Source organism: Vigna radiata, chromosome 6 (genome assembly GCF_000741045.1).
Source record: "Vigna radiata var. radiata cultivar VC1973A chromosome 6, Vradiata_ver6, whole genome shotgun sequence".
NCBI lineage: Eukaryota > Viridiplantae > Streptophyta > Magnoliopsida > Fabales > Fabaceae > Vigna > Vigna radiata.
In genome coordinates, this window is record NC_028356.1 from 5,483,254 (window position 1) to 5,506,157 (window position 22,904).

At 32.4% G+C, this 22,904-nt stretch overlaps 2 protein-coding genes across 2 annotated transcripts; both read left to right on the top strand.

The window, feature by feature from the left end:
* Nucleotides 1-6,900: 6,900 nt before the first annotated feature.
* On the top strand, nt 6,901-9,100 carry LOC106762978 (60S acidic ribosomal protein P0). Its single transcript, XM_014647122.2, has 5 exons — nt 6,901-7,353; nt 7,485-7,553; nt 7,952-8,050; nt 8,314-8,706; nt 8,784-9,100. The coding sequence occupies exons 1-5, from the start codon at nt 7,096-7,098 to the stop codon at nt 8,925-8,927; spliced, it is 963 nt and encodes a 320-aa protein (XP_014502608.1). The 5' UTR covers nt 6,901-7,095; the 3' UTR covers nt 8,928-9,100.
* An 11,635-nt stretch (nt 9,101-20,735) lies between these two features.
* On the top strand, nt 20,736-22,418 carry LOC106765357 (nematode resistance protein-like HSPRO2). Its single transcript, XM_014649939.2, has one exon. The coding sequence runs from the start codon at nt 20,869-20,871 to the stop codon at nt 22,231-22,233; it is 1,365 nt and encodes a 454-aa protein (XP_014505425.1). The 5' UTR covers nt 20,736-20,868; the 3' UTR covers nt 22,234-22,418.
* Nucleotides 22,419-22,904: the final 486 nt, after the last annotated feature.

The following is a 22,904-nucleotide window of genomic DNA, read 5'->3' on the forward strand; positions in this document are numbered from 1 at the left end:
AGCGGCGGGAGATGCAGCGGAGCAAGCCGGTGGCCGGAATCTGCTCCCGGTGCGGAGGCAGAGCCAGTGTTGCAGACATGAAGATGACCACAAGATTGTCCTCCATTTTACCAGGCCAGCCAGTGACTATGTCCCTGAACTTCATGTCAGGATCTACTATTGCTTGCAAGACTATGCTATGATTCTTTTTGTGATCAAGCCACACATTACAGGAAGGTTCAGATGCAGGTAAACACATTGTGATGTGAGTAGCATCAATTACATCACAACAATTGGGGAGACCTCTTATTTTCTCAAATTTGGATTTGTTTGCATTCATTTCCATTTCTGTAGAAGGCCATTGTTGTCTTAAATGGAACTCTCTCATTGTACTTGAATTCCCATAACCTAATGATATATTATGAGAAATTTCTTCCAACACTGTGTTTAATTTGTTAAATCCAGAAATTGTGTGTAGTTTATAGGGAGGGGGTAACAGAATGATGAAGAGGAAAGAGAAGGTAGGTACAGAGTGAAATCTGGTTGGGTAAAAGGAAGGAATGCAGTAATGGAATTGATATGAAAGGGAGCGATTCATGAAGAGGACAATCTCTTGCGCCAGAAGAGCGAAGGCAGCGACGACGCCGTGGTTGGCCATGGCTCCGGTGATACCTGTAGTCGCGCTCTGGTGAGGTTAGGGATTTCAACACGTATAATTACCCCCAAATTCCTTTTTTAATTTAGCCTTAATTATTTTAATTAACACGTCACAATTTTTTTATTTTTTTAAAACACATAACAATGCCACATAATCAGATATTAGCCACCTAGCAGTTTTGTTGTTAACAAAGTTAACGCCGTTACCAAAAAGGACCTATTTGCACAGTTTTTGTAAAAGCTGGGACTTAAGTGAACTTTTAAAAAAAGGGAGGACCACTTTGAACAAACCCTCCCAAAAGAGGGACCAAAATAGGTATTAAACCTAAAATATATTCTAAACTTTCCGAAAAATGCGGAAAGAATTTTTCGAGCTTTTTTTTACATTTTTCTCCTTTTCCTCTTCAGCACTTTACTGTTCTTCTTCTTCTTCTTTCTCTGCAACGAGGGTAAGCAGTAACTGCAGTTAGGGTATATTTATACGATTAAACCGACTTTTCTTATTTATACGATTGAACCGACTTTTGTTCTGGTTCTATTTTACTCATATAAGATCGTTATTTAAAATAGCAAAATGATATTTCAACACCACATTTTGACACTAGCCACGTGTCAAAATGTGGTTGGGTGTTTTGAAATTAAAAAAAAAAGCTGATGGAACTCAAATTGAAGGGTAAATTTGGAATGAAAAAACCCAAATTAAAGTTTGGCGGTTTCTTTTCATTTTTTGGTAACTCTTTCGTTCATCTCTCTTTTGTTCTCCCTTTGGTGCTNTCTCCTTCACNNTCTCCTTCNTTCTCTCCGTTNAAGNCATTGCATTTGCTCNTTCTCCCTTTGGTGGCTNTTATCGTCCTCCTCGNTCGTCTTCTTTCTTTCTTTCTTTTTTCATTTTCTCTTCTCATTCATTTCTTTCATTTCCCCTTTCTATTGTTCATTTTCCATTTCTTTTTCAGATTGGGTCGTAGAACCATGGGCAGACGAAGCTACAGCGGCGGTTGTGTGGACCAGCAGATGGCGAAGCTCCCACTCAAAGGTAGAGAGGAATCATTCACGTTTGTATCTGAGGTACCATTGTTTTTGTTTGATATTTTCTTTTGCTTTGCTCATTCGGTGTTCAAAATTTGAAGCCCTAAGTCGCATCTCTGAAAGGGTTGTTCTGTGTTCTTATTTGTGTTTTATTTTGAAGAGAAATATAGAGGGTTTTGGAAAGAAGAATAGAGAGAATGAAAACCGAGAAATAAGTTTAACTTTTGTAATGTTTTACTTAACTTGTGTGCAGCTTGGTGTTTGGCTCGTGATTGTTACAAATAATTGGTGATTATCACATCAAGTAAGCAACCATAATCTGGACTATGGTACTGCTGGAATGGCACCAAGTTCATACGCTGGGTCACTTTATATTTTTTTTTCTCTTTTTATTGATGTGAGACTAGGATGCTTATATTCAATTGTCTGGTTTTTGAACTCCTGTTGTGCCTATAATATGCGTTTGATTGAAATTTAATGACATGTTTAGTTATAATTGTTGAATTACTGGATTGAAAATTGATTGTATGTACTGGGAAGGCAATCAATCTGCTAGGTTTGTAATTTCTCATAGTCTTATTAATGAAAAATCTAGTTTCAGTACAATATTGTTTAGCTTGCAAAGTTTGGTCAAATTGAAATGATGGTTGCTATTAAGATTGAATAAAGTCACTTTTTTTTATTGAAATGACATTTTGGCTTTCTGATTATGTGATTCTTAGTTTTTGGAATGGGTAGAGCATGTTAAGAACGTTGATTTTAGCTTCCATGTAAATCTTTATTTATACACATTCTATCATATTTTCATTTTTTTTAAGATAATGTTGGAGGACGTCTATATTATTGATAATTGAAAGAATTTCACATCCTATTTTAGTTAGGCAGATAATTTTAATATTATGAAGTGTTTCTAATAATATAAAAGATAAGAATGATGGAATGACCTATGCATACATGGAAAGCCTATAACTCGTAACATCAAGCATATTTTCAAGAACCACCAAAGAAAAATGATAATAATATAAAGGGTAAATTTATCAATAGTTGATAATCCTATCTTACCAAATTTTGGAAATCTTAATTCCTTCTACGAAAAGACCACTACTGCAACAAATAAGAGGCTTCAAAAAGCTAGTGATTGAAAGTGCATAATGGGGAACTTTCATTGTCGAATCACCTATTGGGGTTGCATAGATTAATTCACTTATTGTGGTTCTGTTTTAATGGTATTATGAGTCTGGAGATGTCTTTTTTTTCGATTGTAATCTGCTGCATAGTTTTGTGTTTTTTTTTAAATCATCATTGAATCTATTTCTTTATTTCTTATAAAGATATGGAATATTTCATTCGTCCTTTTGTGTGAGTTTGGATTAAATTACCTTTTTAGTAACACAATCTCTATTACTTAGTCATATATTGCTTGTGGATTTTAGGCAAGTACAGATGTAAATGTTCATCAAGATTTATTGGATGTTAAACTTTGGCAGGTAAGTAAATTCTTTTGCTTCATCATATTGAATAATGTACTTATCTGGAACATGACTGTTATGAATTTCCTCTTATTTTTAGGTGCACACTCTTTTTAAAGGATTGGAGAAAATTACTGCTAGTGCAAACATTCCAATGTTGGTTTCTGGGGACTTTAATTCAGTTCCAAGAAGGTCTGATTACTTTCTGGTTATATTATTTGTTTCTTCTGCAAGGATCTTTTATTAGTCTCAATAATTTGTTTCTTAAGGTTATATTCTTATTTTTTTGTAGTGCTCCTCATGCACTTCTTGCAATAGGAAAGGTAGACCCATCCCATCCTGATTTAACTGTTGACCCACTTAATATATTGCGTCCTCACAGCAACTTGGTTCAACAGTTGCCACTGGTAATGTATTGAAGAATTGCTTATATATTATGTATTTTCCCCAAAATGGTGGTTCCTGATTTTAGTTTTTTTTTTTTTTTTCTGATTAAGGATTTATATCAATTTTAGGTCGGTGCTTATTCATCCTTTGCAAGAACAGTTGGTCTTGGATTTGAGTAGCATAAACGAAGACTAGACAATGTAACAAACGAACTGACAAATTTGTGGTATGATACGATAATTCATTTTCTGGATCAATTTTATTGATGTGATTTAATGATGTGTTAATGAAACTGTTAATGAATTTCTGTGGTAGGGTGAAAACATGACCAAATTCTTTTGCATGTTGTACAATAGACCCGAAGGGAGTATAGGTCCACTGTCCGTTAAACAAGCAAATATCCCATCCCAACCGAACTTGTAAGTTGTTTTATTAATTGTAATGAAATATTTGGATACTTTATTATCGTTTGTTGTAATAACTGATAAATGGTTGTATTATTTAAGATATGATTGTGGAGTTATCATGTTAAAAGCCATGGAAATGTGGGATGAAGAGGATAGATACAACGGGAAAAGCATGCCGGAGTACACAAATGTAAGTATGAATTTCATTGTTAGCATTGTTTGATGATTTTGTTAATTATATCTAAAGTTTACAACTAATTTTTTTCAGGAGGAGTTGAGTCAAATTAGGAAGAACTATGTGAAATATTGGATCCTAGACAACGACAACATTCGACTATTTGATGCGTTAAATCAATATGGGTTGTTGTAAGATTTTGATGGATATGTACAAATGATTAGTGTATTCATTTCATATGTATTTAGACGAACAGTGATATATGTATTCATCTTCAATTGTTCATCTTCAATTGCAAAAAGTAATGATTGTTACAGACAATGATATATGTACAGAAAGTTGAATTTGAATCCCATATGATTTATATTCAACCACTGTTATGTACAATGTGTATCTATTTATTTCAAATGTATACGAATGTGAATTATTGTTTGTATATTGATCATATTGACTTAGGATATCATCCAACTACTTTTAGTCAACACAAGACCTTCCTCAATGGAATTTGGGGTGCCCAAAATCAAGTCTCCACCCCCAACACACAACTTAAAACCAAAATCATTAAAACCCAATCCAAAGTTTGCCAAAAAGTGAAAATTTTACATCGTGGTCCCCTGTGTACAAAAAAGTTGTTCCTTTAGAAGAACTTTCTGTACAAATTCAAGAAAACATTCACGTAAACGTTTACCACCAATTTGTAAACGATTACAACACCCTTTTTCAATGCACTTGACTCAGGATTTCATCCAACTACTTTTAGTGAACACAAGACCTTCCTCAATGGAATTTGGGGTCTCCAAAATCAAGTCTTCACCCGCAACACAAAACTTCAAACCAAAAACATCAAAAACCAATTAAAAGTTTGCCAAAAAGTGAAAATTTTACATCGTGGTCCCCTGTGTACAAAAAAGTGGTTCCTTTAGAAGAACTTTTTGTACAAATTCAAGAAAACATTCGCGTAAACGTTTACCACCAATTTGTAAATGATTACAACACCCTTTTTCAATGCACTTGACTAAGGATTTCATTCAACTACTTTTNGTGAACACAAGACCTTCCTCAAAGGAATTTGGGGTCTCCAAAATCAATTCTCCACCCCCAACACACAACTTAAAACCAAAAACATCAAAAACCAATCCAAAGTTTGCCAAAAAGTGAAAACAGGCCATTGTAAACGTTTACAGGGCAGTGTAAACGTTTACACGAGAGTATTTGTGAAAATGTACAAAAAGTTCTTCACAGGGAGCCAGTTTTTATAACACAGGGGACCAAGTATGTTTTTTGTGATTTTTTCACATGAGGACATTGTGTGTTATTGGGAATGGTTGGTAAAGTGTGTTAGGAGTGTTGGAGGTCATGGTTGGGCACCCTAGGTTCATGGAATTTGTCTATGTTAGTCACTTGAGCAACTTAAGTGAAAAAAGGCCATTGTAAATGTTTACAGGGCATTGTAAATGTTTACACGAGAGTTTTTGTGAAAATGTACAGAAAGTTCTTCACAGGGAGCCAGTTTTTATAACACAGGGGACCAAGTATGTTTTTTGTGATTTTTTCACATGAGGACATTGCTTGTTATTGGGAATGGTTGGCAAAGTGTGTTAGGAGTGTTGGAGGTCATCGTTGGGCAACCTAGGTTCTTGGAATTTGTCCATGTTAGTCACTTCTGCAACTTAAGTGAAAACAGGCCATTGTAAACGTTTACAGGGCAGTGTAAACGTTTACACGAGAGTATTTGTGAAAATGTACAGAAAGTTCTTCAGAGGGAGCCAGTTTTTATAACGTAGGGGACCAAATATGTTTATTGTGATTTTTTCACATCATTTATGGCAGAAAGCAATGTCCAACATTGGATTTAGTTTACCTTAATGAATAATATTACAGAATAACATCTTAATGATAAACATCAAGGCAGCTGAAACATACAAGTAATCGTGACTAAGTTTTTGAAGTTGTCATAATAACATCTTACACTTATCCATAGAAATTAAAAGTTCAGCTGCATAACAAAACATTGAACAAAATATATCTTAATTAGACTAGTTGTTGTTTGGTTCTTTGGACGATGATGGTTGGTCAGATGGTGGTGGAATGAATTTCTTGAGGATTTCATTGACATGCCTGTTGTTTTCTGCCCACATAGGCAGTCGAATAACAGGTTTTGGTGTTTGTTTGACTAGTTCAATCGTAGGTGGTCCAATTTCAGCCGGAAACACCATCACCACGTTGCGATGCACTATATTGACACAACCACACCAAGATCAAAGAGATGACACGCCCACACCAACGACGAAGAACGATGTAACGAACAAAGAGATGAGACACCAAAATCAGAACAAATGAGATGGAGAAATCGAAAGATTGGAAGAACGAATGCAGCGACAGTGAGATGGAGAAATGAGATGAAAGAGAACGTTCCAATCCTATGAAACCAGACAAGGACAAAACGGAAAATCAAAAATTCAAGTCTGAACCTCTGCAATGACGTCACAAATTCAATTTAAAAAAAAAAATAAAAACGAGCCAATCCCCTGCCGACACTTGACAATGTCAAAATGGTGTTGGAATTTTGGTGTCAAAATATCGGGACGCTTTAAAATATGCATTTCAGATGTTACTTATTATTATTTGATTTTTTTTATATATATTTTTCCATTGAAAACTGCCCCAAGAAAAATGTTGTGTTAGAAGCCCATTGGGCCTCTGTAAACTCATGCCGTCCGATTGGTTACATGAAATGAATCACAACCGTGGGATTTAGGTTTCTCAAAAACCCAAATTCTTTACTTATAACCTCCCCATGCGACAGTTTTCTTTTTCTCGCTTCCGTTCCGCTCCCTACCCTCACAGTCTTCCGCACCACACTTCAACGAAGAAGAGGTTAAAGAGACGGCGCGTTTGCTGTCCGCCTTGACCGAGCCAGAGCTTCGTCTTGGCCCTCGATTTTGCCGTGCAAAACTCACGTTCACAGACAACCCCGTCGTCATCATCAACAACAATGGCACCAAAACAAACAAAGGCAGAGAAGAAGATAGCTTACGATGGGAAGCTGTGCCAGCTTCTCGAAGAATACGGTCAAATCCTCGTGGTCAACGCCGACAACGTGGGGTCAAACCAGCTCCAGAACATTCGGAAGGGTCTCCGCGGAGACTCCGTCGTCCTCATGGGGAAGAACACCATGATGAAGCGCTCCGTCAGAATTCACGCTGAGAAAACCGGCAACAACGTGTATCTCAGCCTCATCCCTCTCCTTGTCGTGAGTTTCCCTTTCTCCTTAATCTGTTTAAGCTTTCATTGTTTTGATTATGCTTGTTTTGTTCAATTAATTGCAATGAGTCTTGGTGTTTTAACTGCTTGGTTGACAGAACTTGTTTTGCGTTGTATTAGGGCAATGTGGGTTTGATTTTCACCAAGGGCGACTTGAAGGAGGTCAGTGAAGAGGTTGCCAAGTACAAGGTAAAGTGATATTTTTCATCCTCTTTTATTTTATATTCATATTTTATTTATTTTTTTTACATTTTGTATATTGGGTAATGTTGCTTCTTTACTATTGCTGCTGGTATGTGTTGCTACTCATTTTAGTAAATGTATCTCTTTAGTAGTTGTTTCTATTGTTATAGTACCACGATCTGGATTACTTCGTCATAGTAAAGTGCTAATAATAAGTGTAATTTTGAACAATTTGTTCCATGGTTTTATTTGTGAAGTTTTGTTTAAAACACATTGTCCGAGTTGTTAAGAATAGGGGAGTTACATTTTTGCTGGTTTCTTGTTTTACAAGTATTAGTTTCAATTTTCTATTTTTGCTGGTTTATTTTAATTGAATGTTTGTTCAAACATTGTTCTTTCAACAGGTTGGAGCACCTGCTCGTGTTGGTTTGGTTGCACCAATTGATGTCGTTGTTCCTCCTGGCAACACTGGTCTCGATCCATCTCAGACCTCTTTCTTCCAGGTTAGATATTTCTTAAAAACTAATCTCTATAGTGAAAAATGAGGGCCGAAAGTGTTAAAAATCTAGTAGTAATAAACCAAATTTTTAGGATGCTCTTTATTTAGAAACTGAGAAATAATACCATTTTAAAGAGTTTTTAAAAACTGCTCTAATAAATTATAAATTTCTGTTTTCTGAAACATATTAAGTAGTTCTTAAATTATTATTGTTGTTATTATTATTATTATTTATTTGGATTGTATGTTTGCGTGTGTTCTATTTAGGTCCTTAACATTCCGACCAAGATTAACAAGGGTACTGTGGAAATCATTACCCCTGTGGAACTCATTAGGAAGGGAGAAAAGGTTGGATCTTCCGAAGCTGCATTGCTTGCCAAGCTTGGCATAAGGCCCTTCTCATATGGGCTTGTGGTCCTTTCTGTTTATGATAATGGCTCAGTGTTTAGCCCTGAGGTCCTTGATCTTACCGAGGATGACCTCATTGAAAAGTTTGTTGCTGGTGTTTCGATCGCCACTTCTCTTTCATTGGCTATCTCATTCCCAACCCTTGCAGCTGCACCACATATGTTTGTGAACGCCTACAAGAATGTTCTATCTGTTGCTGTTGAGACAGATTACTCTTTCCCTGAGGCAGACAAGGTCAAGGAGTATCTCAAGGTAATATTTTTACGTTTTGACTGTGTAGGTTATGTCTCCCCATCTTATTTATTTACGAGTTTTTATTGTAAATGCAGGACCCAAGCAAATTTGCAGTAGCTGCTGTTGCTGCTCCTGCTGCTGATTCTGGTGCTCCAGCTGCTGCAGCAAAGGAAGAGGAAAAGAAGGAAGAGCCAGCTGAAGAATCTGATGATGACATGGGTTTCAGTTTGTTTGACTAAATTATAAATTCTTATTGAGGTTGCTTTTCAAGTTTTTTCTTTTTTGATGTTTGAATTGATGAAACCTGTTTTTGGTTTTTGGTTTTAGGTGTTGTATCGTTTGCTGTTTATCCTATTCACGTTATATCCTGACTAGTTTTTTAATTTAAATTTTCCAAATTATAATACTTAAACATCAGTATTCATTTGCTATGCAAATAGTTAACTGCAAATAGTTAACTTTAGAAAATGCAATTTATAGTTGGGATATTTAGTTTTCACAAGTCACTGACCGATAAATTTCATATCGAATGATTTAACGCTATAATTCCATGACTGATAAATTTCATAAGTCGCTGTTCTTTTATAAAATTAGGAAGTTACGCCTCTTATTCCTAGCCAAACGGACAAGATGATTGTGAATTTGAACAAAGATAATATAAGTGTGATATGTGTCGAAGTTAAATGATGATGATTGTTGAATTATTTGTGGACCAACGTTTCATATCACGATAAACAATTTAATCTATATTATAGTTCATTTATTTGAATATATTTTTTGCCATTTTATATAATTTTATATTACGAACTTTTCTAAAAAGCCTTACCCTAACTTATTTTGGTTGTTGAAACTTTAACCAGTAACTCAAGATTTAAATCATTTTTTAATCTTCTAGTCATACAATGCCAATTTAATGGAGAACCGTGCTGATGTTTACTATCTTGCATTTCAATATCTTTAAATTGTTGAAGTTTTTCTATCCAAAACCAAAGTAGAACATGTTTAAAGGAATTATTACGTCATTTAAAAGCATTATGTAGGTTAGTTAAAATGATTTTGTAAGAATTGCATATTAAAAACTCAAATAAAGTCTTGAAATAAATTATTTTTACAAACAATAGATGAAATTCCAGAGTAAAATTATTGGGTTCTTTTTAATTTTGTTAGAGTAGAAATAAAGTAACATTTCACTTTTATGACTCTTTCTTTTACCTTCTTTAACTGGAGAATAAATTTTAAGAGAATACACTCCTTTCAATTAGAAGATATTGTTTCATATTAAGAGATATAAACTCCTAAAAATTTTCACTAGTTATTAAAAACTATTTCAATATGTGATTTGCAATTTAATTCTTAAATCAAGATATTTTAATATTTAAGTTAATTAGGTATTTAATTAATTTAACAATTAATGTTATAATAAATGTGTTATAAAAAGTTTCAATAACCTTTCACTTATATTTATAAATTTTTTCATGAATTTTTTTATTATGGTCGACTTAATTATGTTCTAATTTTGTTAAACTTGATTACTAATTTGTTTTAGCTTAATTGACTTATTAGTTGATTTTTATTGGTATCGATTGGTTTCCTCCTACCTCATATGATTTATTTGGGATATTTCGGTTGAAATTTATTGACCGATGCATATACAGCACACAGGCTTCTTAAGCATTAAGTTTGGACTAATTCAATAAGTGAAAATGGATTGTTAATATGATTGTCGGTGATGGGAGATTATGCTGCTCCGCGAATTGTGCAGATCCTCATTCAATTGTTATATTCATTCAGTTCGTCTTTAAAAATATGACGATTAAGTTAGAGATATAACCATTAGGGATGAAGGGTTTTTGCCTCGTTAAACAAGTTTTTTGCTTTGACACTGAATGTGAAGCATCTTTGTCCTTTACCGATGGATATTGAAGATCCAACGGTTGTAAGAGCGCAACGAATCCTTGAGAATTTCTATGAATAAGGGTGAGGTAGTCATGTCATTTTCATCATTTTTGCTCCAACGTTCATCTATGCATCATTCGATATCCAATTCTTTCTTCTATAGGTAATAATGTTTGGCATCGAAATTTCTTCAAAAGGATTTTCTAGTTGGAGGACAATTGGTATGCTAATGATGTGTTTGCGTCTTCGTCGTCACTCAATTCGTCATCGAGTGATCAGGGGTCATCTAAGAGAATTCCCTCATCTATGAATATATTACAATACTCATTAAACTTACTAATAAAGGTTTGGTTGGGGAAAAGGGTCCAAACTTGGAGAACAAGGTCCGAGAGAGGAGGTTTCGAAAGAGAGGAGTGATGTCATCGTTGGAGAAATCCAAGTGGATACAACTATTGAAAGGGATGAACAAAACCTGTCTGAAGTCCCTTGGTACACATGGGTCGCACACAAGGTGCATGAGTATTTCATCTGCTTCAGGTGCGATAATTATTTGATGGAGCTTACTGGTCAGACCTACATTTTAAAGGACGACGTGGTGGACAACTCAGTGCATCTCTGTGTCTACTAAGGCAATGATCGGGTATGCCATGATAAGGGGAATTTAAAATTGGATTTCATCTTTGTTTATTCTTGCCTCCTCACATACTTGTATGTGCGCCTCCTCACAAGCTGTAGTCATATAGGAGTTACATGTTACTTCCACACAACTACACCTGAACTCTTGGGCAACTATATAGGCGTTCAACGTCTTGCGTAAGGCTTTGGGTGTCAGTCCTACCCCTACCTTGTTCCTCTACCACCATCACACCCATCTGAATGCTAAAAAGAATGAGTGTCATTGATAAGTGACAATAATCGGAAACTACTCCATCTCTTCACGACCTCCTAGAAAGGCTTTAAGGATGTGTTCGTTTAGGGCGCAACTTATTCTTTGATGAGGACAATAGACCTAAGTTTCCTTTGTATTGGACACAAAATCCTTTTTGGACCGACCTTTGGAGTCCTCCACGATGACCCCTGAGGATATCATTGCTCTTGAAATTTTGGAGCAATTGTCTCATAAGCTGCCTACCATAGATCTTTTGAATTGTTCCCATTCTTAGAATCCCAGGTAGGATGTTTATAGTAAACTATATTTTCTTGTTTGATTTATTTTTTGATCGATTTTTAACTTGGTTAAGTCTTCTTTCTTATTACAGATATCGTGGCTCATACCAACACATGTAACCTCAACGATTTCAAAAAGTTATTGGATAAATGTCAAATAGGAATGGGTAGTGTTTGAGCTAATCTTGGCAAGGGCCCTTCGAACAAGGCTTAAGGAGAAAGGGTCGATCGACCCTACTGATGCAACGTTGGTTTCCTTGTTCAAGTCCTCAACATTTCTTCCATCACCACTATGTGTGTTGCTCCCATCGATCGGGAGGAGGAGACTAGGAGGAAGAAGGAAATTGAAAAGAAACACAAGTCCTTGGTTACTAATTAGAGGAAACATAACTTAAATAATGGTTGAACATGAAGTCAGCTTCCAGAAGGCCTTGGACTAGGCAATCTCATCCATCTACCTCTGCATCCTCTTTGTCATCTTCATCGGGTTCATCTGATTGTTGGCGGTTTCGTCGTGTACTTGGTTGCTTACCATATTCCTTTTGGTCATCATATAGTCTTAAAAGTTTTCGTTCGACTTCACGATGGACGCTAAAATATTTCTGATGTATGAAGTCGAGTGTTCACTAATTAAAGTGTTCTTCCTCACTCTTCAACTTCCTTCTTTATTGTTTGAATACTCCAACCAATTAAATATACCTGCTAAAGATATTTCGATGCTCAAATTAATTTGAAATTCGACCAATTTATCAATTAATTATGAAATGAATACATCATACAAAGTTTCAACAATTTTTTAAATATTATAATATAATATTTTATTATATTTTTAAAATATTATAATATAATAATTGATTATCCAAGATATGATAATATCTTTAAATATATTTGTTTACTCTTTGTCTATGAAACTTATAAATATTTTTCTCATTTTCTTTTCAAAATGAAAAAATTTGTAAATTGTTCTCCAAGCAAGAAATATGGAAACCCTAAGTTAAACAAATGAATATATCTAATTTTTTTCTTATTGTCACCTTTATTTATTATATTATTCTCATATAAATATTTCCACTTTATTATATAGGTTCATTGTATTTGTAATTATAAATAGATTCGTTGTATTTATAAGTAGTGATGCTCTTTAATATCATTAAAAGTAGTTTAAATTAATGCTAATATCATAATTTGTCCATTAAATGTACATAGTCAAATAAACAAAAAACGATTAGGTAAAGACTAATTGGATGGAGGAAAACACCTAATAACACCACATAATCCCACCAACCTTAGTCTCAAAGACTTGATAAAAATTCTTTATTATAATAATAAAGAAATGAACCTAATGACCTAATTAAAATTAAGCCTAACACCACATAAATAGACTCCACATATTTTATTTATTTACTTGCTTCCTCATGTCACCCTAAAAAAACAAATAAACTTTCAACCATTTATTGTCATTATCCTTCCTATTTTTTTTCCAACAAAAAGGAAGCACTATATTAATTCTTTTTGGTACCATAGTTAGCTATTCTGCTAAAAAGAAAACACTTCAAGTACATGTTTTTATTTTTTTTAATTTCTCTACCATTTATCTCCCTACTGTATGACAAAAGTTATTAATATCAGAAGGATTTGTACCCAGTTTTGTGAGAAAAATAAGTTAAATTCTAAAAGGGACAGTGACATTTACATCATTAACAATTCTCTCAAGAAGTCTCATATGAGTATTGAAAACATTTTAATTTTCTTGGTAATGGTAGGAGAACATATTTTACATTCATTTCATATAAAATAAAAAAATAAATAATTATAAAAATATAAAATTTTATATTTTTTAAGAAAAAAAAATAAAAAATAGGTAAAATTAATATTATATGAGTATAAAAATTTAAGTATGTCAAATAATTATTATTTTTTCGAAAAGATTATTGTCATTTAATATATATATATATATATATATATATATATATGTTTAATGTTTCAATAAGTTTCTATTTTTGTTTAGAATTTTAAATAGGTCATTTTCTTTTTCTGCGTCTCAATTGAGTCCTTATTTTTGTAAAATTGAATCAAGTAGGGCATTTCTGTCAAATTCAGATGACGGTGTTAGGAAGGGTATGTTGACAGTGTAACTTTTTATTATGGGGTGTTGCTCCCTACACCTCCCCAAGTAGGACCTGTACCTCCCCATTAATTTAATTTATTTCAAAAATATTCTACGCCTCCCCACTATTTTCTTTATTCCAAAAATACCCTACATCTCCCCACTATCCTTAACCATCTTTCTCTTTCTCTCTCTACATAAATTATAAAAGTTAGATACAAATACAAAATAATAAACATAATAATATTAATAGTAAATAATGATATATTATTATTATTATTATTATTATTATTATATACTAACTTTATAATGACGAAAGAACTAAATAAATTCTAAATCTTTAACAAATAAAATTTTTTTTTATATTAAGTATTTAATAATATTTTTATATTATTTATCTAATAAATTAAATATTTTATTCAAGTTATTTGAATCAAACATTTCGGTGAGTTAAAACATAGTATAATCTTAAAAATTATAGATATTATATGTAAAAAAAAGATACATGTATATAAACATTTTTCTAAAAATTTAGAACAAAATTTTACCATTTATTAAGTAATTTGAAAAGAAAAAAATATATTCAACAACGAAAATAAGATCGAATCAAACTTATTTAAGAAAATATATTCAAATTTAAGTCATGTAAATGCTCCATTAATGAGTCATGTAAATGTTCCATTAATGTAGAGAGAGAAAGAGGAAGATTGTTAAGCATAGTGGGGAGATGTAGGGTATTTTTGGAATAAAAGAAAATAGTGGGGAGCTGTAGAATATTTTTGAAATAAATTAAATTAATGGGGAGGTACAGGTCCCACTTGGGGAGGTGTAGGGAGCAACACCCTTTATTATGTGGTATTAAAAACGTGACTGAATTGTATTTTTTTAATTTCTAAATTAAAAAATGAAGAGTATACTTCATTTTTTAATTCAAAAATTAAAAAAATACAATTCAGTCACATTTTCAATGTCACGTAATAAAAAACTACACGACGTATCCTTCTCAATGGCGTCATCTCAATTTGACGGAAAGGTTCTATTTGATTCAATTTTAAGAAAATAAAGACTGGATTGAGAAGTCGAAAAAGAAAAAAAACCCATTTAAGATTATGGACAAAAATAAGAACCTATTAAAGCATTTTATATATATATATATATATATATATATATATATATATATATATATATATATATATATATATTCAATAATCAACCGTAATTTAATATAAAAAAAAACCCTTAATATCTTCCTATTAAAGTTGGCAACGGCTGCTGACAAGTGAGAAGTTTGAATACTTTGAAAAGGTTTAATTTACACCATACAAATTGTATACTCTTCTAACCATTACTTAAATGATACTATTTTTAATTAAATGCAAAAGTATTTTTGTGGTAAATAATATCTTATCTTTGTCAAGGCACACGTCAAGAAAAAGTTACTTGCTAAAGACAAAAATTAGAAAATTTAAAAGAAATAACTCTTAGGGTTCAAAGTTCAAAACTTAACGCTTCGGTTATCCAATTCCAAATGAATATACGAAAAGGATTGTTGCTAATACGAGATGCTTTGCTGATGCATCATGCATCCGTAGACGACATTTGCATCAAAGATCACTCCAAACAAATATTCTTATTTCTTTTTATATCGCACGCCATGCCGAAAATTAAATCATTTATTTAATAAGTATTTGATTTAAGTAATTATCACAATCTAAAAAAAAAAATCAAATTTATAATATAAAAATTGGTCTAATTTGGTAATAAGACATTCATATTCTATATCCGTTAGATACTAGAACTTGGATACAACATTCAAAAGTCGTCGACTCATAGATGTAAGATATCAACTTTGAACTAAGATACAACAAAATCTATAAATTCAAAATTAAGCTTAGGTAAAGTTTCGATTTATTTAACAATTAAATATTTTAACAAAAGATAAAATAATTTATATTTTATGTTAAAAATAATTAATTTGTATCTAAAATATTTATACATGAAAAGGGCAACACCCAATAATTTTCTAATTTTAAAAATTATTAACTTTAAATTAAATTATTCACTATCAACATTTGTTAATTGGTTTAAAACAATTAGAACACTTTTTTTTTATTGGTGATATGAATATGAAAAATTTTAAAAGATAAGTTCTAACTAAGTTTCATGGTTTCTATTAATTTATGTAGTATAATTTGATTAAATGTACTAATAATCCATAGAATTTGAGTTTTCTAAAGTATAAAATAAAGTATTTATTTATTTATATTAGGGGATGATAATGGAAAGGTGTGTTTTTGGCAGCATAGAATCCAATAGCCATAAAAAGTGGTAATGGAATGGAAGAAGTGCATGCCACTATCTTCTTGTCTTTTCAATTCATCTTCTCTTGCATGCATTCTCTTCCTAACCTTCAAGATTCTACCTTATCTCTTTCTCTTTTTCCTTTCATAGATCATCACAATAACTAATTCACTATCCCTAATATGCTTTCATCTTATCTCTATTGCAATCAAAATTCACTTTTTCTTTCTTCCAATTTTATATCACAAATTATATTCGATAACTCAGTCAAAAATTATCATTATTATGGAAAATAGGATACACCATTCATCCATTATAGGCCTCCATCATGAACCCTTTAAGTTTAGTCAAGTAGGCTTATTTGAAAAAGAAAAAAAAAAACAAAGAAAGAAAAAGACTACATGTAGGTTTTGACTTTTAAAATCGATTCTTTTATTTAAATAAGTCAGCCAGTACAAAATTTTCTTAAAAAAAAAATACTGTTAATTAACGTTGACATGTTAGTTTGTTAATAAATAATTTGATTTTTTAATAATAAAAACCTTATTATTTAATATATAACTATATATATATAGGAATTCTAACAATCTTGAAAGATAATTATGAAAAAAATAATATAATTATATATATGTATAATTAATGAATGAGAGAAGTGACCTTATGGTAAGTTTGAACTTATTCCACAATAGCTGGTTGTTTAGGTTGGTTTAAATTATGTGGACACAGACATAGGCCAGCATTGACTTTTTAAGTCAAACAAATACCCACCCCATGTTTTGGTACATCTTCAACTTCCCATTATCCTTAACTGTTTACGAACATTTCATAATTTGTGTTCTGCTTTTAATATAATACTAAGTAATATATAGATTTTGTTATTATTTATTTATTTTACTTTTTTTAAAGATATAAAAGTTTATTTTTTATTATATAATTTTATTTTTATAATATATAAATAAATGTGATCTTACTGTGTGATACTTTACAACGGATGCAGTCACGTGGAGGCCACGCTCCATGCATGGGAGGAAACAGATGCCAGAAAAGCAGCGCTGAGTTGTATAAGAGAAGGAAAAAAGTTTTTTAACAATTTTTTGGTTTAATAGGTTCGGAGGTTACTATATTTGGGGGTTTGTTTCAATTGGATCCTTCAATTTTGAAAGGTAATCAATTAGGTCCCTAATTTTGTCAATTTGAATCAATAAAAGTCTTTCCGCAGTTAACGCCATGAAGTTTTTGAACATGTGACACACTGACGCTTCCAGATGGCACCGTTTCAAGTGTATAGGTGGATTATAAAAGGATGAAATCCCAAAATACAACCTTTTAATTTAGGGATTTCATCTTTTTATAATCCACCTATGCACTTGAAACGGTGCCACCTGGAAGCGTCAACGTGTCACATGTTCAAAAACTTCATGGCGTTAACTGAATTTAGCGGAAAGACTTTTATTGATTCAAATTGACAAAATTAGGGACCTAATTGATCACTTTCAAAATTGGAGGACCCAATTGAAACAAACCCCCAAATATAGGGACCTCCGAACCTATTAAACCCAATTTTTGTACAATATATACATGTTTTGTGATTGGTCTGTTTTAAATATTTTTTAAACATAAATTTAAATAGATCAATAAAATGATGAGAGATATTTTATTGTAAAAAGATTATCAAAAAATATATATCGAATATATAATTTCCATTGGAGAAACAGAGTAGGAATGGGACAGAGGAAAAATAATAATTAAAAACTATAATTCTCACGTACTTCGATGGACGATGATGAGATGAAGACATTAGAATTAGTAGAAGATTAGCAAATAACATAATAATTAATAAAATAGAATAGTGTGTGGGTGGGTGGCCCTGAGAAGATTGAAAAGAAAGTTTTGATGAATGAAGTCAAGTTGGAACGAAGGGTTTAGGTAGTTTTTTAAAATTGGTTTAGCCGACTAATGATGCCCTAATTCTTAATTAATTGTGTTTTATTTATTTGCTTAGGTTATTTGTTGAATGATGAGGAGTCGGTGGGCAAGAAAGAAGAATATTGTGAAACTAGATTCCCCTTTCTCTACTTTATATATTACAACAATTGTTTCAACTATTTTTTTTTTTAAAAATATTTCATTTACCTCTTTTTATTTTATCTTATACAAACCACTCAAGCCTTTTTAAATTTTTAAATAAATATTCACATACTTTATTTTTTTTTTTTAAATAAAAAGATATTTCCATCTTTTCAATTTTTAAATAGATGAGTATTTTTTTTTATATTCGTATATATTCACCCCTCATACATACTTAATAAAATAACATTTAATTTAATTTAATTTAAAAATCTCTTGTTGAATCTAATTTTAATAAAAGTCATATGTTATGTTAAATATAAAACCAGGTGATTAATATTAAAATAATATGATGAAACCACTAAACAAGTGACGATAAAATATAAAATTAATAAAAAATAATAACAGTCACATAACTTAATTAACAAAAAAAAAATTTAAATAATAAAAAGTCAATTGAAAAATATAAAACTTTTAAGTACTCAATAAATTAAAAATAATAATAATAATTCAATTAAAAATATTCAAGTTTATCAATTAGTTACACCTTATAACTATACAATCATACGATTTAATTGATAAATCGTACAATGAAAATAAAAATTATATTTTTAAGAAAATATTATTTAAATAAATTTATGTGTTTGATTTAAATTTATTAAATTAGTATGTATATTTTAGAACTTGAGTTTTAAATTTTCATAATTTGTTTATTTAATTTTTAATGAATATATATATTTGTTTTTAAGTAAAACAAGAATACCTCACCTTATTATAATCACAAACTATCACTTATTAAAAGTATGCATAATTAAGTTTAATTTAAAAAGATTTAGGAAGAGCAAGTGTGAACTTTTATATATTAATTTTTTAAAACTGTATTTCCAAGTTATAGATAAGTTAATTTGAATCTATTAAGAAAATTTAAAATAAAATTTATGTGAAAATTCTTCTAAATATCCTCTATACCACCTCAACCAATCATCTAAGAATTTACTTCTTACTTTTATCCCATTTATTATCACATCATTCCCATCCTTACATAACTTTGAATTCAGAAATTCTGTGAATTTTGGAAGCTAATTAATTAGCTGTGACATATCCTCCTAAGAGTGACGCACTGTTGAACGGTGAATTGTTGCTGATGTTGTAATTTAATATTTAGACTTTGACTAGTTTCGGAAGAACTAGTGTATTTATTTTTTCAACATATAGAAAAAAATGATAGTATATTATCATTTATTTATCCCATCATTTATTCAGTTGTGCCTCAATTAAATTAAAGAGAGAAGTTAACACATTTATGCATAAAAGTCTTAAACAGGAAAGTTGGTATAATCTTTTATTTATCATTGCACTAATAAAGTTGGTACATTTTGTTTGAATTAATCCTAACTTATTAATACTTAAAGCCTTCCTTGATAAATATTTAATGGTGAAAATGAAAACAAATATCGTGATAGAAGAAAAAAATTCTTTTTGAAAAAAAAAAAAGTGGATATGATGTGGTCTAAATTCTAATATCACTTTTTTTTTTCTCCATGATGTGTTGTGAAATAAAGAGTTCATATTAATAATGAATTAGAATTTTGGGATAAAATTTGATAAATAGATTTGATTAATATGAAAAAAAAATTAAAACTAATTAGGTTATGTTATTTACCAAAATATCTTTGGTGCAATTTAAGAAAAATAATGAATTAAGATTTAAATTTATTAATTATGAAGTTATTATTTTATAAAAGTATGAGATATAAGGTTGATCTAGTAGTTAAAAAAGTTGAAAAGTTGGGTAAGAGAAGTTATAAGTTTAATTTTACCATTAAGAAGATATAAGGTTGATTTAAAAGGTTTGGGAAGAAAGGAGAGTATTATAAAAAATTAACAAAAACATTTATTGATTGAGAAATAGGAATAATACTTGAAATTGTTGGTTGAATATAGAGTACACATAAAGCTGTTAATCTATGATTATTATTGTTTTTTTTTATCAAATAAACTAAATCAGAATACACTTTAATATCATAAATTGACCTTCAATGTTCAAATAAATTATAAGATATTCTGATAAACTTTATTAAAAAATATTTTAATTGGTTAATAGACTAGGATAATATATTGTTAAAAATTTATTAAATAAACATGAATGAGATGTACCCTATTTTGTTTATGAAAGTACTGAATATCTGAAGCCATTGAGTTCAACGCGTGAGAGTATTAGAATTAGAAGGTCCAACTTCAACCACTCCAAACAACACACAAAACAAACGCTTTTCTCCTTCAACTTCCTTTCTTGTCCTTTTACTATAGAGTTTGTTACGGATAAGCTCCATCTGCTCCTCTTTTTCCTCCATCACATATTTATTTATTATTATTATTATTATTATTATTATTATTTATATTACAAAAATACTTTTCAGAAAATCATTCCACTCAATTGCGACTTTCAAATTCCATGTTCTTCATGTGTGTGCATGCCCTCTGTCCCCGGTCCACACGTCTTTCTCTCTCTTCTCTTTCAAATTTCTACTCTCTCTTTCTCTCTCTCCAACCCCATCTCCATATAAATACACTTGTATCTTCCTCCTCCTCTTCAAATATCACAAAACTACATCTTCTTATCCATCTATCACTTTCCAAACATGGTTGATCTAGATTGGCAAACAAAGATGGTTTGTTCCAACATGCCTCCCAACTCACCCAAACTCTCTCTCTTAGAAAACAACATCCCAATCCCAATCCCTACTTTGCAAATCCCCCTTCCTCAAAACGACATCACGCCAGCCTCCTCCCCGCTTTGTGCTGCCTACGACAACTACCTTCGCCTCCCCGACCTAAGAAATCTTTGGGCCTCCAACAACTTCCCCGATTGGCCCAACGAGCCCATCATAAAGCCCGCCTTACACGCCCTCGAAATCACCTTCCGCTTTCTCGCAACCGTTTTATCAGACCCCAGGCCTTACGTTAACAAGCGCGAGTGGACCCGACGCCTCGAGTCTCTCGCCGCGGCGCAGGTCCAGATCATTGCCGTGCTCTGCGAAGACGAGGAGCAAAACCCCCAGACACGTGGCAAGGCACCCGTCAGTGACGTCAACGACTTCCTCACGGGTCAAAGAAGAAGCTACAGCGAGGAGAGCTTGCTCCCACGTCTCGCCACGTGGCACAGATCCAGGGACGTGGCGAGGAGGATCCTCGCCACCGTGGAATGCGAGATGATGAGGTGCACGTACACGCTGGGTCTGGGTGAGGCCAATCTCGCGGGAAAAAAGGTTCTCCATTACGACGACGTTTGCAGGCCGACCGAGATCCGATCCCTGGAGACCACGCCGTACGATCACGTGGAGAACTACGAGAATAGGACGGTGCACGCGGCGCAGCAGATCGTGGAGTGCTGGACGCGTGCTGGGAGGAGGTTGGTGGAGAGATTGGTGGAGTCGGTGGAGAGGAGAGAGTTGGAGAAGGCGGCGAGTGAGTGCCACGCGGTGGAACGGATCTGGAAGCTTCTGGCGGAGGTTGAGGACGTGCATGTGATGATGGATCCGGAGGATTTTCTTCGGCTGAAGAAGGAATTGGGGATGGGAAGGCAAGGCGAAACGGTGGCGTTTTGCTTTAGGTCTAAGGAAGTTGTGGAGTTGGCGAGGGTGTGTAGGGATCTGAGGCAGAAGGTGCCGGAGATATTGGAGGTGGAGGTTGACCCGAAGGGTGGGCCAGGGATGATGGAGGCGGCGATGAAGGTGTACGCGGAGAAAACGAAGAAGGGGTTGGAAAAGGTTGTTGTTTTGCAGGGTATGCAAGCGATTGAGGTGGCGATGAAGAGATTCTTCTTCGCTTACAAGCAGGTTGCGTCGCTTCTGATGGGAAGCTCCGAGGCCGATGGGTTAACTCAGATATTCCTTCAACCCACCTATTTCCCTAGCTTGGATGCTGCCAAGACATTCCTCAGTTATTACTGGGAAAATAACGCCAATAATCAAACTCAAAATTTGGTAGTTAAATTAGTTAATTAATTAATTTCATAGTTAAACCTACCCACACCAAAAATTTAATTTTTTAAACACATGCTTCTGTAAAATATTATTTCTCAATTTTTTTAATCATATTCTTTTCTCTGCTGTAAGCTGTTACCTTACGGTTGAGCAAATAGATGCATTACAACAAAACAAAGTAGTTCGTGTTTCTTCTGTTTGTTTTAGATTTCATTCAAAAACTCTGCATGCTTTCTATTATCCACTCTTACTTGGGAGAAAGCAGAAGAATCTGAGGGTACAGATACTGGTCTAATACGAGACAATATACTAAATTTTGTATACAACGTAGCAAACTAGGTCTTGGAAAAATTCTTCTCTTTGACTTGAAATATTCGTGTCGATGATACTAATAACATCGTATAAGAAGGTTAACAAGATTATAACTTATGTTCAATGCCGACAAAAGAATGAATTACAAAATATTTTCACTTTAATTTGACCTTAATATAGGATTTGATTGGAAGGACTTCTTCCAAAATAATTTCATTTGACCATTCCAAATACTTAGTAATGATTTTATTAAAAAGACACCCAAAACGAAAAATAGGTCTGGAATTCTATTCCAATGTCTGTAAAAAAGGTCAAACATGTACGAAGAAAGTAAATCAATGAGAAGAGGTCAACGATTTTTATTTTGTTTTCAAACCTCT